The sequence below is a fragment of the Pristis pectinata genome, chromosome 8 (assembly GCF_009764475.1).
Source record: "Pristis pectinata isolate sPriPec2 chromosome 8, sPriPec2.1.pri, whole genome shotgun sequence".
Classification (NCBI taxonomy): domain Eukaryota; kingdom Metazoa; phylum Chordata; class Chondrichthyes; order Rhinopristiformes; family Pristidae; genus Pristis; species Pristis pectinata.
In genome coordinates this window covers 59831811-59852279 of record NC_067412.1, presented here as the reverse complement: position 1 = coordinate 59852279, position 20469 = coordinate 59831811, and the positions used below count along the sequence as shown (strand labels likewise).

Sequence of the window (20469 nt, the reverse complement as noted above, 5' to 3'; positions counted from 1 at the left end):
AAACTGAATTGCTGAAAAGTATATCTAATTAAGTGGAAGAAGTCTGGCCAAAATGTAACTCCAGACCCACCCCCCCAGTGCAGCTCAAGGAAGTGGTTCTATGTGTTTCCGAAATGGCCGAGCAAGGCACTCAGTTAAAGTTTAATTATTTATAAGGGGAGTGTTAATTGTGTTGGGGGGGAGCGGAATTGCTTAAATTCGACTTCAGATTTGGCACTCCGTTAAAGTTTAATTATTTATAAGGGGAGTGTTAATTGTGGGGGAAAAATTGCTTGAATTCGACTTCAAATTTGGCAGCAATTTATTTTTGAATCTCGATTTGGGAGAGAGAACTGTGTATTCAATATTAATGGCTCTGAATACGTCAGGCAGGAAAGTATTGTCATTGTGTTCCAGTCGTCAGTTGTGGTCTACACTGTAGTGTGCACACAGTACATTTCATTTGTGGATTTTGTTTTTTGCCCTAAATATCTACATGTTGTCCTTGCCAATGACACCTAGATCCTCCAGAGAAATGAATAATTAAAAAATAACCTACTATTTGCATTATTTAGTGACACAGAGGTGGGTTGGTTCTGGTATCTGATAATATTTTATAATTTAGAATGATTTCAAGTTAGAAGTGTAAGGATGATGTTGGCTTTCATTATAAATAGCCAAAGTGAAGATCAGTCTCAATTTGGATAAATGCAAGGTAATGAAACCATAAGTACACATTAGTTCAAGTGATTTCAGCTTGATTGTGGTGGAGATAGGTGCAAACAATGCTATCTTTGAACAGATGCCAGATCACTGACAGTTACAAGTTTCCACATTATGTTGTACATGTGTGAAAATCCTGAAGTTGCTGTCAGTTGCATGGAGCACAGAGGTTTTGTCACCATTACCACTGCAAAATCTGGGCCTGTATATATTCTAAAATGAATGTTGCTGACAGAGCTACCTTAATAGAAAAATTAATCATTCTAGATATTGTACCCTACTGAGTCATTCGCGGTCCTAAATATTCCATGATTCCAGGGAATTGCCGACAATGACATTTAGTGGACCTAAGTTAACTAATCTTGGCAAGGATTAGGCTGGCACTGATACAGTTGTTCAATTTTTTATGGATCATATCATACATAGAATATGCCTTCTTGAGTAATGTATTGGTGTTTGTGATTATAGTTTTGTTTGGAAAAGGGATAAAATTTGAAGCAAGAATGGTGAATAATTTTTTTCCTCATCATTTGTGACACTGAGCAACAGTCTCAATTGGGTAGAAGTTTTTGAAATGAAATGAATTTTCATGATTTACTGTGGAATGAATGTAATTGATTTGATGTGGAATGGAACAACACTCTGTTGCTCTAATACATTAAACTATGGAATTTTAGGCTGCCAAGATATTTGCAGGATTCGGTGTGTTGGCAGCACCTAAATTCAGCTGTACCTTTTGAAGGTGTTGCAGAGCTGTGTTTGATGCTTCTGCACAGAAGAAATCTGAGCATTTCACCTCTTGCTGCTTGACACATAAGTTGAAGGGTTGCACTAGTAATGCCAATGAATAGATTGCCTGCTAAAGATATTGTGAAGGGGTGGGAAGGATAATTTAAATTAAACTGAAAATCAGAAACAATTTGGGCTAAAATAATTATTAAATCAATAAAATCTTTATTGCTTTCTAAATATTTTAACATTTTCTTGTACAGCTTAAAGACACCAAGTCAGTCGACCAGAAGGTAACACTGATGCACTTTTTAGCAGAGGTTACTGAAGAGAAATATCCAGACATCTTGAAATTCACAGATGAAATAAGCCACATAGAAAGTGCAAGCAAAGGTATGTCTATGACTGGAATAATGCTTATTACAATATAATCATGGTGTTGGGAGAAGAGTTTTTGAAAGCATTTTGATGGTGAACAAATGTTCAGGAAGAACTCCAATTTAACAGTCTGACTTCTAGAGCTTAATATACCTACAGATCAACTTTTCGAGCACTCAACCTAGATGGCTTCTATTACAGTGAGTGAGTTACTCAAGTGTATAGTTAACTGAGCTGCTTTGGTCATTTCACCAGAGCAGCTTGGTAATGAAGCAGATACATAACTGTAGACATATTTGGGGCACAAAATGTGACAATGTTTTATATATTTCATGTATCTGGGAACCGTTAAACAAAAATATCTTTGCTTTAAACTTTCCTGTGGCCACATTGAATTATCCTCTGTGATATCACAAACCGATCATGCACATATTATGACAGATTTTCCCAATGATGCATACATTAAGATTCCTTGTATTTTCAATCTTTACCATTGTTATGGAAGAATTGTACTTTGTATTATTGTACATTATTATTGTTGTGTCACTTATTTGACTGAAGTTACTTAGTACACATTACTATTAAAACATTACTCATACATCCTGAACCCCAATTGATTCACAGTTTAGGTTCATTTACCTGTTGGCTTTAAACAGTTCTTTTTCAGTATGTGTGGTAAAGTGTTTCTGTGTTGTTCAGTAAAACGAGCCATAACCTTTTAAAAATGTATTTTCTCTTTCTCCCTTTCTCTTTCCACTTTTCCCTGTTCCCTATCCATTAGACAAGTTCACTAGATACTCACAGATTTATCTGACTTACCTTCATTCTTAAGTCACTGAATGGGCATGGTTTTTTAGAAAAACATCAGTTTTCTTTCTTCAGCTGGTGAATGCAAACCCTGCTCTTTAGCCTAATCCAGTCAGTCTTATAGTTGTACGTGTTTACACTCCATCCAATTTATTGCTCCGATAAAAATCAATTGAGTGGAAATTGAGCTGAGTTATAAACAGACATGGTCCCCATATGGGTATTACAAGAATTTAGAGAGGAAATAGAATAAGCATTACTCTATATGTTTAATAATTTATTCATGAAAGATGTAGCAACAGAGAGCTAGCAGACAGCTAACATTACACCTATATTTAAGAAAGGATTTGAAACATGTCCAGTGAACTATAGAGCAGTCACTTTAACATGAATAAAGTAAAAGATTATTGAATTCATGCTTTAAAAAAAAAGAAAATTAAAAGAAAAGCCTATGCCTGGAAATTAGATGGCATGGAATCACTTTTTGTGTACTATGCTATTCAAATTCAAAAAAATGAAACATAAGAACTAGGGGCTATGAGTTGAATGAAGACCATTATTTTTCTTTCTCAATGCTCCATATGTCTAAGCACAGTGGAGATGCACACAGGCAACCAATGATGTGAAATGGACTCCCGGATATCATCCACAATTTTCATTTTTGCAAGCATTCCCAATCCCTTCCATAAGCCAGTCATGCCAAAGCAAGTCTTCATAAAGCTTCTGGCTTGCATCAGAGTTACTTGAAAGAGACTAGCCTGAACTTGTGGAATCCAGTAATGTAACCCTACAAGTGGCTCTCTTTAGTAATAGACTTGCTTGGCCCTTCTTCAGGGCACTCAAGCAACCTCAGACATCTTCAACCCAGCAGTGCTTTCGTTCTTTCATCACAGCTTGCGACCCATGCCCGACTATCCCCATCCTCGACAAATCCCAAATTCCTAATCACATCTCAATATCTTCCTCCTCTCACTTCTCCCTGGTCCCTACAACCCTTCCCCAAACTATCCACATCAGTCTACATTTTCAACTAATGTTGAACTCAAAAGACCTTCCTGGATAGTTAACAGGTAGAGTAGGCAAGGACAATGCAGTAGCTTTAATTTATTCATATTTATAAAAGACATTCAACAATGTATGAAATATATGAATTAATAATTAATACACCTCAAATATCTAAGACAGGAAAACTAGCAGAATGCATAGGTACTCATTGCAAGATTGAAAGCAAAGAGTAGGAGTAAACTGTGGTAGAGGATGAGAACTGGGATTCCTCTTTGATTCAGTGCTGAAATCAATTTCTATTGTACAGAGGAAACAGTCAAACATGAGAAAAAATATATGAGATACTTTTGAGATAAATAAAACTGAGAGACGATGATTTTGCTAATTTGGAGAAGCTAGAGTGGGATATAAACATTGGCCTATTTCTGTGGGCAAATTCTTTATAATTCTGTGAACTTGCCCTGGTTTACGCTGGTGACGAAGTTGAGGAGGGATTTAGCCTCTGGGAGAGAGAAAGTGAAAAAGGGAGACATTGGGCCTGCCATTGTAACCAGCACTGATGTCCTATATTCCTGAAGTGGTTGAGGTTAGTCTTGGAAAATCAAAGTTCGGGAACAACACGAGCTGAATTTAGGGCACTCAGTATTCTAGAAGAACAATAGTGGTGAAGTAGCATGGAGTAACATAATCCTTTTGGAATATTCAAACTGCCAACATATCCTTACTTACCAAAATTGCAGCACTGTTTGCTGAAGCCTTCCAATTATTGATTCACATTAGAATGCATAAGAATGTTGTATGCTGTAATCAAACATGTTCACTGCTCACAGCCTCTGATTTGTTGCAGCTCGTATTTGCTCAAGTGCTGCAAAAACATTGCCATTTTGTATTCTTTGGAGGACCAGAGACCTCAATGAAAATTATGATAAATTAGGTATTTAATCGCAAAACAGCTCATTTCATAATTAATTTTCTGAAGTAATAAAGCAAACTTAGTCTTATTTTCTGCTATGAAAAAGTGGACAAGCAGGTTTAATTTTCATTTAACAAATTCGAACCAGTCCTCATTTCTTCTGAAATGTTAATATCTTCTTTTGTAAATTGATGGGGTGCCTTCAAAAAAATTAGCAAATGAGGCACACAACTGTTTACTAAGATAGTAATAACTGAAGTGTTAATTAAATGGTTGTAATGCAGTTCAGTTTTTGTGGGAACAATTATAATAATGTATACTCATTTTCTCAAACAGTCTAATCAAAATTCAGTGAGCTATAGATTCTTCTCTCTAGTTCACTCACCATCCCATCTCCAAGGATGCAGAAAATGCAGAGCACTTTTGAATAGATGGACACTTTGTCACAGAGTTCTCCTGTGCATTTCTAATAAGGTCAGATCCTTCCGGCCAATATAAAACTGGGATGAATGTTGTAGTTCTTCCCCAACTGCTTCCCCTCCCTCTGCTGATAACATACTATATAAATGATAAATCAACATTAAAATGCATTTTGTTTCTTTAGTATAGTCTCACTGAAGTTATAAATAAGGGACATAATGGCTATTTCATATCCCTGTGTAATTTTTGTCATAGAAAAGCAAGGTACTGGAGGTGTTGGAAATCTGAAATAGAAACAAAAAGCATAAGAATACTCAGCAAATCAGACCATATTTGTAGAGAGAGGGGAACAGTTAATGTTTTAGCCTCGGAACTCTGATGAAAGGTCTTTGACCTGAAATGTTAACTCTTATTTGAAGGAAGCATTTTGAATTATCCACAAAAAAAATGCAACATGTCAAGAGGTTGCACAGCATATGGCAGGTTACTGAGAGTTGTGGAGGAAGAGAAGGACCTTGGAGTTTCTGTCCACAGATCCTCCAAGGTCCATAAGGTGGTTGAGAAGGCATGCAGGGTTGCTTTCCTTGCAAGTTGAGGCATAGAATATTAAAGCAGTGAGGTAAGGCCAGAACTTTATGGACACAGCTTGAATACTACATATAGTTCTGTTCACCACACTGGTGAAAGGATGTAATTGCACTGCAAAAGGTGCTGATAGGAGTTAGAAGGATGTTATTGGGACTGGAAAATTTTAATTGTGACGAAGGATTGGACAGAGTGGGGTTGTTTTCATTGGAACAGAGGATACCAAATATTGTTCCTTTATTTAAGAAGGACAGCCTTATGCCAGTGCTAGGGAAATTATTGGAGAAAACTCTGAGGGACAAGATTTATGTATATTTGGAAAAGTAGGACTGAGGAAAAGGTTGGACAGATTTAGGTTGTTTTCTCTGGAGCGTCAGAGCTGAGGGGTGACCTGATGGAAGTATATAAGATTATGATGGAAGTATATAAGGTTATGAGAGGCGTAGGTAGGGTTGAGAGACAAAATAATTTTTCCCATGGTAGAGGTATAAAAAACAAGAGGCTGTAGGTTTAAGGAGGGTGTTTTAAAAGGGATCTGAAGGGTATTTTGTCACACAGAGTGGTTGATATCTGGAATATGCTGCCAGAGGAGAAGACATTTTCAAGGAGCATTTAGACAGACAGTTAAATCAGCAAGACGTAGGAGGGTACTGTCCTAGTGCAAGCAAATGAGATTAGTGTAGTTGGGCATTAAGGTCGGCATGATGTGGTGATCTGAAGGATCCATTTATGTGCTGTACAACTTTGTGATTAATGGAAGTCTTAAATATGGGGGCTGGATGAAGTAAACAGTTGAGACCGTGATCAACAGTAAATAATTTAATTTTACCATAATAAAGTGTCTTGTTAGCATGTCTGTCTCTCACTTATTGTGTTGGAAAATCTTTGTTGGTGAAGTGTAAGATAAGATGACACAGTACACTTGAAAGTCATCCCAGCTTTTGCATTTGAGGTATTCTTGTGGCAAAAGGCCAGTGGAAAAAGTAGAACCGAAAGAGGTTAATATGTTTAAGATGATCTGCTGTGACATAATCTGGTAGTATGTTTATTATTTTTGTTGTAACATGAAGGCCAATTATATTTATAGCAATAAATAATAACTGTATACTACTTGTTGAACCAAACAGCACAGTATAATATGCTGAGCATCTTAACAAATATTGATTCTGGCCAAACAACAAACTGTTGGAGGAACCCAGCGGGTCAAGCAGCACTTGTGGAGGCAAATAGATAGTCGACATTTTGGTCTGAGACCCTGCATCAGGACTGAAATGGGTGACAACTTTAAAGAGCTCCATTTGTTCCTTCATTGTAACGCTGAGATCCCACTTCAATTCCCTTTCTTAATCCGACTATCTTCAGCCTCTTATGCTGTTCCAACACTAAGCTTGAGAAACAGTACTTTATTATTCAACAGGCCCCAGAACAGCCTTCAAGACTTGATTTTGAGTTGGTTATAATTTAACATATTCATCATCTCCAACATTTGGATTTCAGATTTCCTGCATTAATATTTTTTGGGGCATTTTCTGGAAATTATTCTGTTTTTCCCCCACTTATATCCCCAAAGACTGATATTTTATCCCCTTACTTGTAACATTGCCAACCTTCCATCTTGCAGTGTTGGTCCTTTTGTCACTTACTCTACCCTGTCATTTACTCTACTCTGCCCTGCCCTTGGTAGGATGTTCAGAGTGGAGGGCATTTCCTGAAGGTGAACATGAGTTCACAACCTGGCCCCAAACTTTTATTTTCTTCTCTGTCTTCACTGATGTTGCATTACCTGCTAAGCACTTTGACAGTTTGTGTTCACTTCATCAGAATTTGGCTTCTATCAATTATCATTGTGATTCTTTGTGGACCTTATGAACAATAAGTCCAAAGTGTTCTGTTATTTATAACTTAGTCACTGAACCTTGGCAAAGTATCGAAGTGCAAAGGCATCGTAAACAATGTGCCTCTGTTCTTACATGATAGTATCTCATAATTTCCAGTGAGAGATATGAGTAATGATGTGTACATGGCTGATCTTGCCTCACCTGCTTCACCATCGAGTTAAGTTAATGAGGTCATTGCACCATAGTGACTGCTGCTCTGGTTTATTTGAAAATTTGTATATGAAGCACCTTGGGGATTTTTAAAACCTTAAAAGCAGCATATTAATGGAATAAAAAGAAAAGGCTGGAAATGAACAGCAGATCAAGCAGCAACTGTGGAGAGAAGAAAATCAAATTGATGTTAAAGGTTGATAACCTTTTGTACTAAGAAAGTTATAGATTTTGATTGAGATAAACTAACTTGACGTAGGCCAGTGATTAAGCCTGAAACTTTTCTTCCATATCGTTTAATGCCACACGAGATGATACCTTTACCCAGTAAATAGGTAAGATTGCAGAATACACATCTTCACTTGAGGACATTGGTTTTGATGTCATTTAAGGGCTAGGCTACAAACTTACTTGGCTGTGAAACTTGCAGACTCCCTGGTCACTACATATTGGTTGATGTCATACCTAACTTTCTCAATTCCAGCATTGACCAAGAAAAACAAGATTTTAAAAAAAATGCTAGTCTGCCAACAAAGAAAAAAAGTCATTGGGTAGCACATAGTGTTGCTGACACTTCTGGAGTGCTTATCTGTACAGTGAGTTAATGAGGTGTGAAGAACTGCCAAAACAACCAGTGGGCATTTAATGCTATAAGCAGGGTTTATGCAATTAGCTCTTTGGCAAACAGCTCTAGTTGTTTGGTATGCAGTCATCCCTTATAAGTGTGGGTGGTATTGTGAATCATTTATCTGCATTAAAATTGATTTACCTTTTGCTTGACCTGTTCAATTATGTCCTTTTCATCTATTTTGAATTTGTCATCAGATCACACAGATTTGAACATGAGCAGATTTTATAACCGGCATAGAAACATAGAAAAACCTACAGCACAATTCAGGCCCTTCGGCCCACAAAGCTGTGCCGAGCATATCCCTACCCTATAAGTTACTCGGCTTACCCACAGCCCTCTATTTTATTCAGCTCCATGTACCTACCTAACAGTCTCTTGAAAGACCCTATCGTATCCGCCTCCACCACCGTTTCCGGCAACCCATTCCACGCACTCACCACTCTCTGAGTAAAAAATTTACCCCTGACATCTCCTCTATATCTACTCCCCAGCACCTTAAACCTATGTCCTCTTGTGGCCACCATTTCAGCTCTGGGGAAAAGCCTCTGACTGTCTACCCTATCAATACCTCTCATCATCTTATACACCTCTATCAGGTCCCCCCTCATCCTCCGTCTCTCCAAGGAGAAAAGGCCGAGTTCCCTCAGCCCGCTTTCATAAGGCATGCTCCGCATTCCAGGAAGCATCCTTGTAAATCTCCTCTGTACCCTCCCTATGGCTTCCACATCTTTCTTGTAGTGAGGCGACCAGAACTGAGCACAATACTCCAAGTGGGGTCTGACCAGGGACTAATATAGCTGCAACAATACTTCTCGACTCCTAAATTCAATTCCCCGATTGATGAAGGGCAATACACCATATGCCTTCTTAACCACAGAGTCAACCTGCGCAGCCGCTTTGAGCGTCCTATGGACTCGGACCCCAAGATCCCTCTGATCCTCCACACTGCCAAGAGTCTTACCATTAATACTATATTCTGCCAACATATTTGACCTACCAAAATGAACCACTTCACACTTATCTGGGTTGAACTGCGTCTGCCACTTCTCAGCCCAACTTTGCATCCTATCTATGTCCCTCTGTAACCTCTGGCAGCCCTCCAAACTATCCACAACACCCCCAACTTTCGTGTCATCCGCAAACGTACTAACCCACTCCTCCACTTCCTCATCCAGGTCATTTATAAAAATCACAAAGAGTAAGGGTCCCAGTACAGACCCCTGAGGTACACCACTGGTCACTGATCTCCACTCAGAATATGACCCTTCAACAACCACTCTTTGCCTTCTGTGGGCCAGCCAGTTCTGGATCCACACTGCAATGTTCCCTTGGATCCCATGTCTCCTCACCTTCTCCATAAGCCTTGCATGGGGTACCTTATCAAACGCCTTGCTGAAATCCATATACACTACATCTACTGCTCTCCCTTCATTGATGTGTTTAGTCACATCCTCAAAAAATTCAATCAGGCTCTTAAGGCAGGACCTGCCCTTGACAAAGCCATGCTGACTATTCCTAATCATATTATACCTCTCCAAATGTTCATAAATCCTGCCTCTCAGGATCTTCTCCATCAGCTTACCAACCACTGAGGTAAGACTCACCGGTCTATAATTCCCTGGGCTATCCCTACTCCCCTTCTTGAATAAGGGAACAACATCCGCAACCCTCCATTCTTCCGGAACCTCTCCCGTCTCCATCGATGACGCAAAGATCATCGTCAGAGGCTCCGCAATCTCCTCCGTCGCTTCCCACAGCAACCTGGGGTACATCCCATCCAGTCCCGGCGACTTATCTAACTTGATGCTTTCCCAAAGAGTTAGCACCACCTCTTTTCTAATATCTACATGCTCAAGCTTTTCAGCAAATAATTTTAGCAAATTATTTCCGAATTCCTAGACCAGTTTTATGTTTTCCTTAAGGATTTTGCTGTTGTGCTTTAACCATTTTTTCATATTTTTATGGTACATTTTGCTTTAATGAAAATTCAAAGGAGCCAATGTATTATTTGCAGATAATTTGATATGTAAGTTAAATGAACTGCAGTCGTAGTACTTTCAGCCAGCTATAAGAGAACATGAGAACACATTATTGCTGGGGAAGAGTGAGGAAGGAAATTCAATTAAACGACAAAAATATGAATCTGTACTTAGTGCATAAAGGTAGTACATTAAAGCTAATATGGAATTATTCTGTGAAGACTGGAGGTATCAATAGTTTTGCCTTCAGTGGGGGCGGCACAGTAGCGTAGTGGTTAGCACAATGCTATTACAGCACCAGCGATCAGGGTTCAATTCCCGCCGCTGTCTCTAAGGAGTTTGTATGTTCTCCCTGTGACTGCTTGGGTTTCCTCCGGGTGCTCCAGTTTCCTCCCACATTCCAAAGATGTACGGGTTAGTAGGTTAACATGGGTGTAATTGGGCAGCGCGGGCTCATTGGGCCGGAACGTCCTGTTACCGTGCTGTATAAATAAAAGTTTAAAACAAGTTCTTAATAATTTTAACTTCTGCAGAATTGAATAATCCAGGGCCAATGGGATGGCACAAAGGCACAGAAGGATTTGGTGCTGCCTCATAGCTCCAGCGACCCAGGTTCAATCCTGGTCTCTGTTGTTGACTGTGTGGAGTTTGCACTTTTTCCCTTTGTCCGCTTGGGTTTCCCCTGGGTATTCCAATTACTCCTACATCTTAAAGCTGTTCTGGTTGATGCATTAATTGAGACGACTGTAAACTTTTCCTAATGTAGATAGGTGAAAGAAGAATCAGGATGGAGTTAATCCTTGGGTTATAGGGAAATAAGGATCACCCTGAGAACTGGCATGGTCTCAATGGGATGAATGGCCTCCTATGTCATAAAAAAATGCAGAAAAAAATTAACTAGTAGCATCATTTGAAATCTTGCCACGAGGACAAATTGACTTAAGAGCCAACTTAAATTGTTTTCGCAAAAAGCCAAAAAATGTTGTTGGAATACAAAACCTGCATATTGATTTCATAATTTTGTTTTGCGAACCTTTGTAACAAATAAAACAGAAGCAAAGCTCGTATTTCAAAACAAAGTACCCTTTTGCCCATTTTTGCTAGGAAGTCGATGATAGAATTAACTAGAACAAGTTAAAATTAACTAGAACCAGTTAAAATTTACACAGAAACTACCCTTTCAGCCAGTTGATCTCTCCAGTGACTTATCTTCATATGTCTTTTTCACAAAAGAACCACGTATGCCCCAGAAAATACCGCAAACTTAGGTCTGTAAGCTGCTGCTCTACCTTTGTCTGAATCTTCAACTTGAAGTACTTCTTTGGACTTCAGTATTTTGTCTTAAACATTAACTGTTTTTCTTTTAACAGTAGCAAAACATTTATTTTGTTGACTGGTATTATTTCCTTCAATTCATGCTTATTTCAATATTTTTAACATTTAATTCGGAGATGATGTATTCACTCTGCAAGTTTGTTGAGGTCTCTAACTTGCATTGATCACTTAAGCTGTGATCCACCATGGACTGTAAATTGGTTCATTATTGTCACGTATCAAGGTACAGTGGAAAAACTTGTCTTGCATGCCATCCATTACAGATCAATTCATTACAACAGTGCATTGAGGTAGTACAAGGTAAAACAATAAGAGTGCAGAATAAAGTGTTACAGTACAGAGAAAGTGCAGTGCAGATAGACAGTAAGGTGCAAGGCCACAGTGTGGTAGATTGTGAGGTCAAGAGTCCATCTCGTTGTACCAGGGAACTGTTCGATAGTCTTACAACAGCGGGATAGAAGCTGTCTTTGAGCCTGGTGGTACATGCTTTCAGGCTTGTGTATCTTCTGCCTGATGGGAAAGGGGACAAGACAGAATGTCCGGGGTGGGTGGGGTCTTTGATTATGTTGGTTACTTTACCGAGTCCATGGAGGGGGGAGGCTGGTTTTTGTGATGTGCTGAGCTGTATCCACAATTCTCTGCAGTTTCTTGCATTCACTGGCAGAGCAGTTGCCGTACCAATCTGGATAGGATGCTTTCTTTGGTGCATCGATAAAAATTGCTGAGGGTCAAAGGGGCCGTACCAAATTTCTTTAGCCTCCTGAAGAAGTAGAGGCATTGGTGAGCTTCCTTGGTTGTGGCTTCAACGTGGTTGGACCAGGACAGGCTATTGGTTATGTTCACTCCAAGGAACTTGAAACTCTCAACCTTCTTGACCTCATTGACCAGCTCTTTCTTTTGCTCACATTAAAGGGAAGGTTGTTGTCATGACACCATGTCACTAGCCTTTCTGTCTCCTTCCTGTACTCTGACTCAGCATTATTTGAGATACGGCCTAGTACAGTGGTATCATCTGCAAACTTGTTGATGGAGTTAGAGCAGAATGAGGCCACACTGTTGTGAGTGTGTGGCCAAATTCTGCTCTAACAGTAGGGAGTAGAGTAGGAGGCTGATGGCGCAGCCTTGTGGGGCACCAGTGTTGAGAATAATTGTGATGGAGGTGTTGTTGCCTGCCCTTATTGATTGCGGTCTGCTGGTCAGTAAGTCAAGGATCCAGTTGCAAAAGGAGGTGTTAAGACCCAGGTTTAGGAGGTGCTGAGTCCCAGGTTTGGGAGTTTGGAGATGAGCTTGCTAAATTGACGAACTGATTGACAAATGGTGAGGATTTTCCATCTCTCAAGTATCAGGAAGTTCAGATATCTATGTGATGGCAGATGTCCAAAACTTCCAAACGTTTGTTCACTGGAGTTTTGCTAACTGCACTGTTGCTGAACATCTTGCAGAAACCAATGATGGCAGCAAAACCTTCCTGCAATTTCCCCAATATTTGCCCAGCCTGATGTAGGAACAGTGGCTCCATTCATTTCAAAGGGGCAGGGGGGGTGGGGGCGGGGGATATTTCAGGCAGTTTGCACCCTTTCACTTAATTGAGTTTGCTTAGAACTTTTTTTGTGTTTATAAATATGTTAGATTTTAATTACCTTAACAAGGAATGGTTTAGCCAGCTGCTAGTTTTATCATCATTTCTATGTGCTGTGCCTGTGGAATTCATCCACCACCTGATAACATTGATACCTGGAAGGCCGAAATGAGATTGGAGTCATTTTAGTTTGGGGTGTTGCCACTGATTTAAAGCAGTAGCTTGGCTGGCACAAAAATAAAGGTGTATAAATGTTAGCTCATAACACAAAAGCAAAGGTAAATTTTCAATCTTGTACTCTGCAAACATTTCTACTGGCATGTATTTGGTCTGCTGATTGTTTGAGGCACATGTGCAGAATGGGTTATTTGAAGGTCTTTAGCAAGAACTTCCATTCAGAGATGACTGGTGGCTTTTTTGATTCATGTGTTCTCTGCTGAGGTGCTTTATAACCATGATATCCATTTAAGTAGCTTTTGGTTCTTCTATGCATCAATCGTACTCTGATTTGCCTACATTATTATGACTTCCAGACAATTCTACAAGATTCCTCTTTTGCCCAACTAATATTATAGTTGAACAGGAGTGAAGTGGTAAGGAGGGCCCAACAATTTTAGCTCTGCTACTACCTTACTTTAGGTTGACCTTTCAGCTTGATGCCACATTTGAAGTAGAGTGAGCAGTATTGGAAACATGAAAGCAGGGAAAAAGGTGCAGGGTGTAATACCGAGGGTGGAGAAGTTATAAAGGAAGGCTTGAGATGTTAAGAATAGTAAGAACCAATAATATTCTTATAGATGTGCTGAAGGGTCACATTAGAATGATTTTAGTTTCGCCCTAGCTAATCATTGTCAGTAGGAATGCATTCTGGGCAATGTGTAAAATACACCACGTTGTCACAATTTCACTGGAACAGAATTTCAGAAATGGAAAACAATAGGCTGCTATATTGTGCATTTAATGCAAGAAACTAAGGATGAATTTCTATCTACTATGTTTGTATTTCCAAATGCTTTACAGCGCCAGAGACCCGGGTTCAAATCCAGCCACTGTCTGCAAGGAGTTTGTACGTTCTCCCCGTGTCTGTGTGGGTTTCCTCCGGGTGCTCCGGTTTCCTCCCACATTCCAAAGACGTACAGGTTAGGAAGTTATGGACATGCTATGTTGGTGCCGGAAGCGTGGTGACACTTGCGGGCTGCTCCCCAAAATCACTACGCAAAAGATGTATTACGTATGAGGAGCGTTTCGGACTGTACTCGCTGGAGTACAGAAGAATGAGAGGGGACCTCATAGCGACATTTAAAATATTGATAGGAAAGGACAGAGTAAATGTGGCTAGGCTGTTTTCCTTGGTGGGTGAGTCCAGGACCAGAGGGCACAATCTTAGAATTAGAGGGTACAGTTTCAAAACAGAGATGAGGAAAAATTTCTTTAGCCAGAGGGTGGTGAATTTGTGGAACTCCTTGCCACGTACAGCAGTGGAGGCCAGATCAGTGGGGGCGTTCAAGGAGGAGATAGATAGATATCTAAATAGTCAGGGTATCAAGGGAAATGGGGATAAGGCCGGTAATTGGGATTAGAATAGTTTTTCTGCTTCTTCCCCCATTCCCCATTTCTCATTTCTATTTCCCTTTCCTTGGAGCAGACTCGATGGACCGAATGGCCTGCTTCTGCTCCCTTGTCTTGTGATCTTGTGATTTCACTGTGTGTTTCAATGTACATGTGACTAATAAAGATCTTATCTTATCTTATTAATTTTTCATTTTTCCTGCTCTGTGCACAGTAGAATAGAGATGGTTTATGATTATAAATCTCAGTTAAAGGAGCATTTCTCATATACTTTGAACCCTAGGTTCCAAAAGTGAAAAAATCATTAATGTTTCTTCATTGAAGAATTCTCATCTGAATAATAGATCTAATAATAGATCTGATCAAATAGAGGAAATTTATATTCTGTTAATATTAGTGAAGAAAAAATAATTTGCAAGCTTGCAATTGATAGAAAATAAATTGGTTGAAAAAGTTGTGGTTTAGATTTAATTGCAGGTATGAACTGAGTTCATTGGTCAAGTTAAAACTTGCTTTCTTAAAATTGCAAATATTTTGATATGCACATTGACTCTATCATTTTTGAAATGTTCCTGATATATTAAACTAAATATAAATATATATCCACACAGTATAATTAAAATCTGCTTTTACAAATAAAGCAGCTGAATCTTTCAAGTTAATTCTATTATTAATATCAATTTGAGTAAGCAATCCCATTATGTTCCCAGGAATCAAAATCAAGAACACTTTCTGCCACTTTCAATCACCTTTGCAATGCTGTCAGTCACTACTAGAATAATGAAACTTTACTTTTAATTTACAGTAACTGGCTGTAAATCCTCTTAGACCAGATGAACTTATGACCAGAAGAGCTTTGGCTTTGGTCATAAAATAGGGATCTGTTTACAAGGAAGAAAAGCTTGGGAATTCTTGAATAGTAAACCATTCCTGCTTAACTAATTAGTGGCACAACACACCAGCTTCACCTTTGCATGGATGTATCTAAATATGGGATGAGATAAATTATTTAATTGAAACACAAGATTTTAATTTTAAATTTGCAGGTTATTAATAGAGGTAGTACTTGTATATTGTAGAGGAGGTGTACAGTTAAAGCATTGTTCCACACTCTGTTCTGCATGAAATCTCCTTCTCAGTAAATGCCTTCACCTGAGGACTCATTATATTTCCAGCATGGGTGATTTTTATGGTCTTGCACGTTAGTACATAATGCATTTGTCACTTAATTAAATGCAGAATTTTCATCAATTTAGGCCTGCCATGGTATGTATTATCATTTGCATTGGGATCAAAATATTTATATGTTGGATTTCACAGTACTGTAACCAGTGACATAGTGTTTGAAAATGAAGATTGGAGTGAATTAATCTGAGAGCCTTTATGAAAAATAACATTCGCCTCCAGCAATATTTCTTACATTGGTTTATAGCAATTCTAACACAATGTGGTATGAAACTGTGTGCTGTACATGGGGAATTATGTCATCCTTGATAAAATCATGTGGATAATATTTTCAGCAACATTTCACACTAGATCTCTAAGTTCTGGTGCAATTAATTCTTATTTTTATATTCTTGAATATATGTCAAAGACACTTAAAGTCATGTCATGTAATAAAGATCCATTAGTATATTATGGCCAAATCATAAAACAGACTAACTCCATGATGTATTCTTATTTTCAATTTGTTTTTTCTAGATGAGAGAAATTAAACACATGGGTTTAGAATTTCCGCTTTTAGGAGAGCCAGTGATCTGAGCATTATATTGCATGCAAAATTACCGATTTTCAGTTTTTATTCCCTCCACTCTTTGCATTTTGCTGTAATTAAACTTGTATGTGAGCTGGTAGAATTCCAGCAAATTGTAAATGGTAATTTGTTTTTACTTTGAAAAATAACCCTCAATGTAGTTAAGAGTGACAGCTATGCTATTTGATTAAACCTAGGGGCCCCTTGAAAGCCTACAGATGGGTACAGATATTTGAAACTCCAATTAATTTGACCTGGGGGGTGGAGGTTACTTTTTTAATCTGCAAAGATCCTGGAAAGTTGATGCAGGCTGAAGATGAACTTGATGTTGTATAACTTTTTGTGCTGGGATCCAAATCAAAATGCAACAGAAAAGTAAATCAAAATAAAAGCAAAGGAAGGTGCTGGAAATACTCTGCATCAAGCAGCAATACAGGCCTTTAGGCCCAACGAATCCATGCCGACCATGGTGCCAACCCATCTTGTCCCGATTTCCTGTGTTCGGCACCTATCCCTCTAAGCCACGCCCCTGTATGTACCAATCCAAGTGCTGCTTAAATGATACTGTTGTACCTGTCTCAACCATTTCATCTGCTTCATCACAGCTGTTCAGCTGAAAAGTTGTCACCCTCAATTCTTAGCTGTTTCTTTCTCCATCTTTTAGCTGGTTTGGCAAAATCTAAGCATATCAATGGAGATCGAAAATTAATTTCAAAGTTAAGTTTATTGCCATATGCACAAGTTCATGTGTGCAATGAAAAACTTGCTTGCAGCAGCATCACATCCATAGCATTAGAGACACAATATTCACAAGAGAAATATAAATTAAACATAAGTTATATAAAATTATACAAGAAAGAACACAATTAAACAAAAAAAAGTCCTATGTAGTGCAAAGTGGTCGTGATGTTGCTATACGGAGGTAGTGATTAGGTTTGTGCAGGTTGGTTCAAGAACCGAATGGTTGAAGGGAAGTTGCTGTTCTTGAACCTGGTGGTGTGGGACTTCAGGCTTCTCTGCCCAATGGTAGCTGCAAGAAGATGGCATGGCCCAGATGGTGGAAATCTTTGATGATGGATGTTGTCGCCTTGAAACTTCTGAAGGTGGGAAGAGATGTACCAGTGATGTATTGGGCTGAGTCCACTCCTCTCTGCAGCTTCTTATGTTCCTGGAGGTTTGAGCTGCCGTACCAGACCGTGATGGAACAAGTCAGGGTACTTTCAAAATTGGCCAAGACAGATGAAGGTATAGCCACTAGTGGTGGAGGAATCAAGGTCAGGGGTGTTGAGGCCAGCACTGGAAAAAAGCACATATCTCAGAGCAAGTTCACTTCAGCAAAATGAGTGGACAACAGTGCATAGAGTTATTGGAAAATAAAAGACATTTGTTTCTTTTTTAAGATGGTAAATGGATTCAGTGAAAAGCTTTCAGATAACATTTTTAGCACCTGAATTTTGGAAAATGTAAATCTAATATAAAGCAATTTTTTGTGTATTAATCAAGATTAATATTTGTTCAAAATTCCATGCTAATTATGTCTCTGATTAAGAAACCAAAATTTGATTATCTCAAATGCAAATGACAGATTGTAAACCTGGATGCTTTAAACATCTGTTATCAAAGCAGCAATCTTTCCTTCTAATCATGGCACAGGTGGTAATTACTCAGATATAAAATTCACACAACAGCAAAGACTTGAAATTGGTATGTTGATCATGGCAATCGATAATAGCTAGCTGCCTGTTGATGCTAATGTTGGTCTCCTGGATTAATCCTTAGAATTCAGAATGCTGGTGCTCAGATATAAAAGTATGTATGGCAAACAACTGTCTGGAACTTGTAGAATCTAATTTTGATAATACAGGTTTTCCAACATTTTTATAGTGGTAAGACCTGATTATGTACTTCGGCTTTATAGATCTGGGAGCTACATGTAGAAAATCTGGTCTGTGTGTGTGTTTGATATTTGAATAATAAGAGACTGATATTCAAATTCAGGTTTTTTAAAACTTATTGTAGCTAGGTGCCTCTTAAATAAAGAGCTTAACTCTCACTCTCACTCTCCCATAGAAGCACCCTACCAGATCACAACCCCAGCAGTCAATTGTCACCCCTTTCCCCACTATCCCAAATCAATCCTCAGGGTTGCTGATCCCCATCTTTCCTCATTGAGCACCTCCCAGGCCCCTTTGGACCTGAAATCTACCTGTTTTCTTTGCCGAGCAAATAGAAAAAATTCCTCAGAGTGTATTATACATATATGGCCATTCTGGTTGCATACGATGCCTTGGATCTTGTACCCAATAAAATTTTGAATGGCAGCTATTGCAGAAAATATGTAACAAACTCATCACACAGCACACACTTAACATTTCTTTCCCAGAATCAGAGTATCCAGGTCAAGTTTGAGATTGGAAAAGTAATATTTATTAGTTGTTTTCCTTCTTGATTTGTTCTGTGGGAACTCTTTAATCTTGTTGACTGCTCAACCAGTTTGATGGCATTACAATTGCTGGCTGCCAAGGAAGCCCTTTGGAACCAACGCCAGACAGAAACTGACATCAGAATGGAGACCCTGTGCCACTGGGAATGCAGAGATATTTACTTGAGGCCAATGACAAGCACGGTTACTTTGCTGCTGATTGCAAGATCTGTGCCAGGGATTTTTGAGGATAATCTCACTGGAATCTTCACTTTGGCAACAAAAATTGATTTGATCAAAGTATTTAGTGGTAAGAATACAAATATTTTATTAAACATGCATGTTTGAGGAACTATTTCAATGAATAGAAACTTCTGAATTCAAATAAAGTAATCCAAGATGACACACTTTGTGTGTCAGTGGCCACACTTTCTCTGCAACTTCAGGCTAAAGCCACGTGGAAGCCTAAGTCACGTACTAATGTTTGTTCCCAAGTCTCAGTAGCAGATGAATGATGGCCATGAAAATCTGAGCAGTCAATATCCCTAGGTCAGGATCGGATCCTTTACTTTGTATTGCAGTTGCAGACATTTGCCCATGGGGTAGCATGCAAGATATCAGCCATACTCGAGCCATGGTGTACAACATACACCAAGCCCATGGGATGGTTCTATAGTCCTGCATCTTGAGTGGTGAGCCGACTAGACTTTCTGTTGTCCTATTCACACTCAGCTGCAGCAACAACTAGGTCCCCGCTGGTTGTGCGTCGTGCAGTACAAACTTGGATGTAATATGGAGAATTCCCTTTAGATACTACACATTTGTTATAAGATTCTACAACTGTGAATCAGGCTGAAACTTTATAACATTGGGTGAAGCTCAGTGACAAGGCAAGTGACCAGAAATCTGAATCCTGGAGGGATGACTCCTGGAGAAAGCTTAAGTTTTCCCTGATAAATGAACAGATGGATAAAGTTCGCCTGCCCTCCAGTCCCTGTCTCCCCTACCCACACCCCGAGCTCCATTTTCAAACGACTTCTTGATTGATGCAAGGAAATTCATTTTAAAAATTTGCATTTTGATTTCTATTTGTAAATCATAAATTGGTACTGAGGTACAATGAAAAACTTTGTTTTGCATGCCATCCATACAGATCATTTCATCACATCAGCGCATCGAGGTAGTACAAGAGAAAAGCAACAACAGAATGTAGAATAAAGTGTTACAGTTACAGAGAAAGTGCAGTGCAGGCAGACAATAAGGTGCAAGGCCATAACAAGATAAATTGTGAGGTCAAGAGTCCATCTTATCGTACAAAAGGTCCATTCAATAGTCTAATAACAGTGGGATAGAAGCTGTCCTTGAGCCTGGTGGTATGTGTTTTCAGGCTTTTGTATCTTCTGCCTGATGGGAGAGGGGAGAAGAGAAAATGTCCAGGGTGGGTGGGATCTTTGATTCTGCTGGCTGCTTTACTGAGGCAGCAAGAAGTATAGAGTCCATGGAGGGGAGGCTGCTTTCCATGATGTGCTGAGTTGTGTCCACAACTCTTTGCAGTTTCTTGTGGTCTTGGAAAGAGTAGTAGCCGCACCAAGCCATGTAAATGGCACGTCTTGC

At 39.1% G+C, this 20469-nt stretch overlaps 1 protein-coding gene across 1 annotated transcript in view; it reads left to right on the top strand.

The window, feature by feature from the left end:
* diaph2 (diaphanous-related formin 2) overlaps window positions 1-20469 on the top strand; it is a 547192-nt gene that overhangs the window by 314966 nt on the left and 211757 nt on the right. The window contains exon 23 of the mRNA XM_052020928.1: window positions 1695-1824. Coding sequence (XP_051876888.1) covers window positions 1695-1824 — 130 coding nt within the window. The remainder of the gene's footprint in view (window positions 1-1694; window positions 1825-20469) is intronic.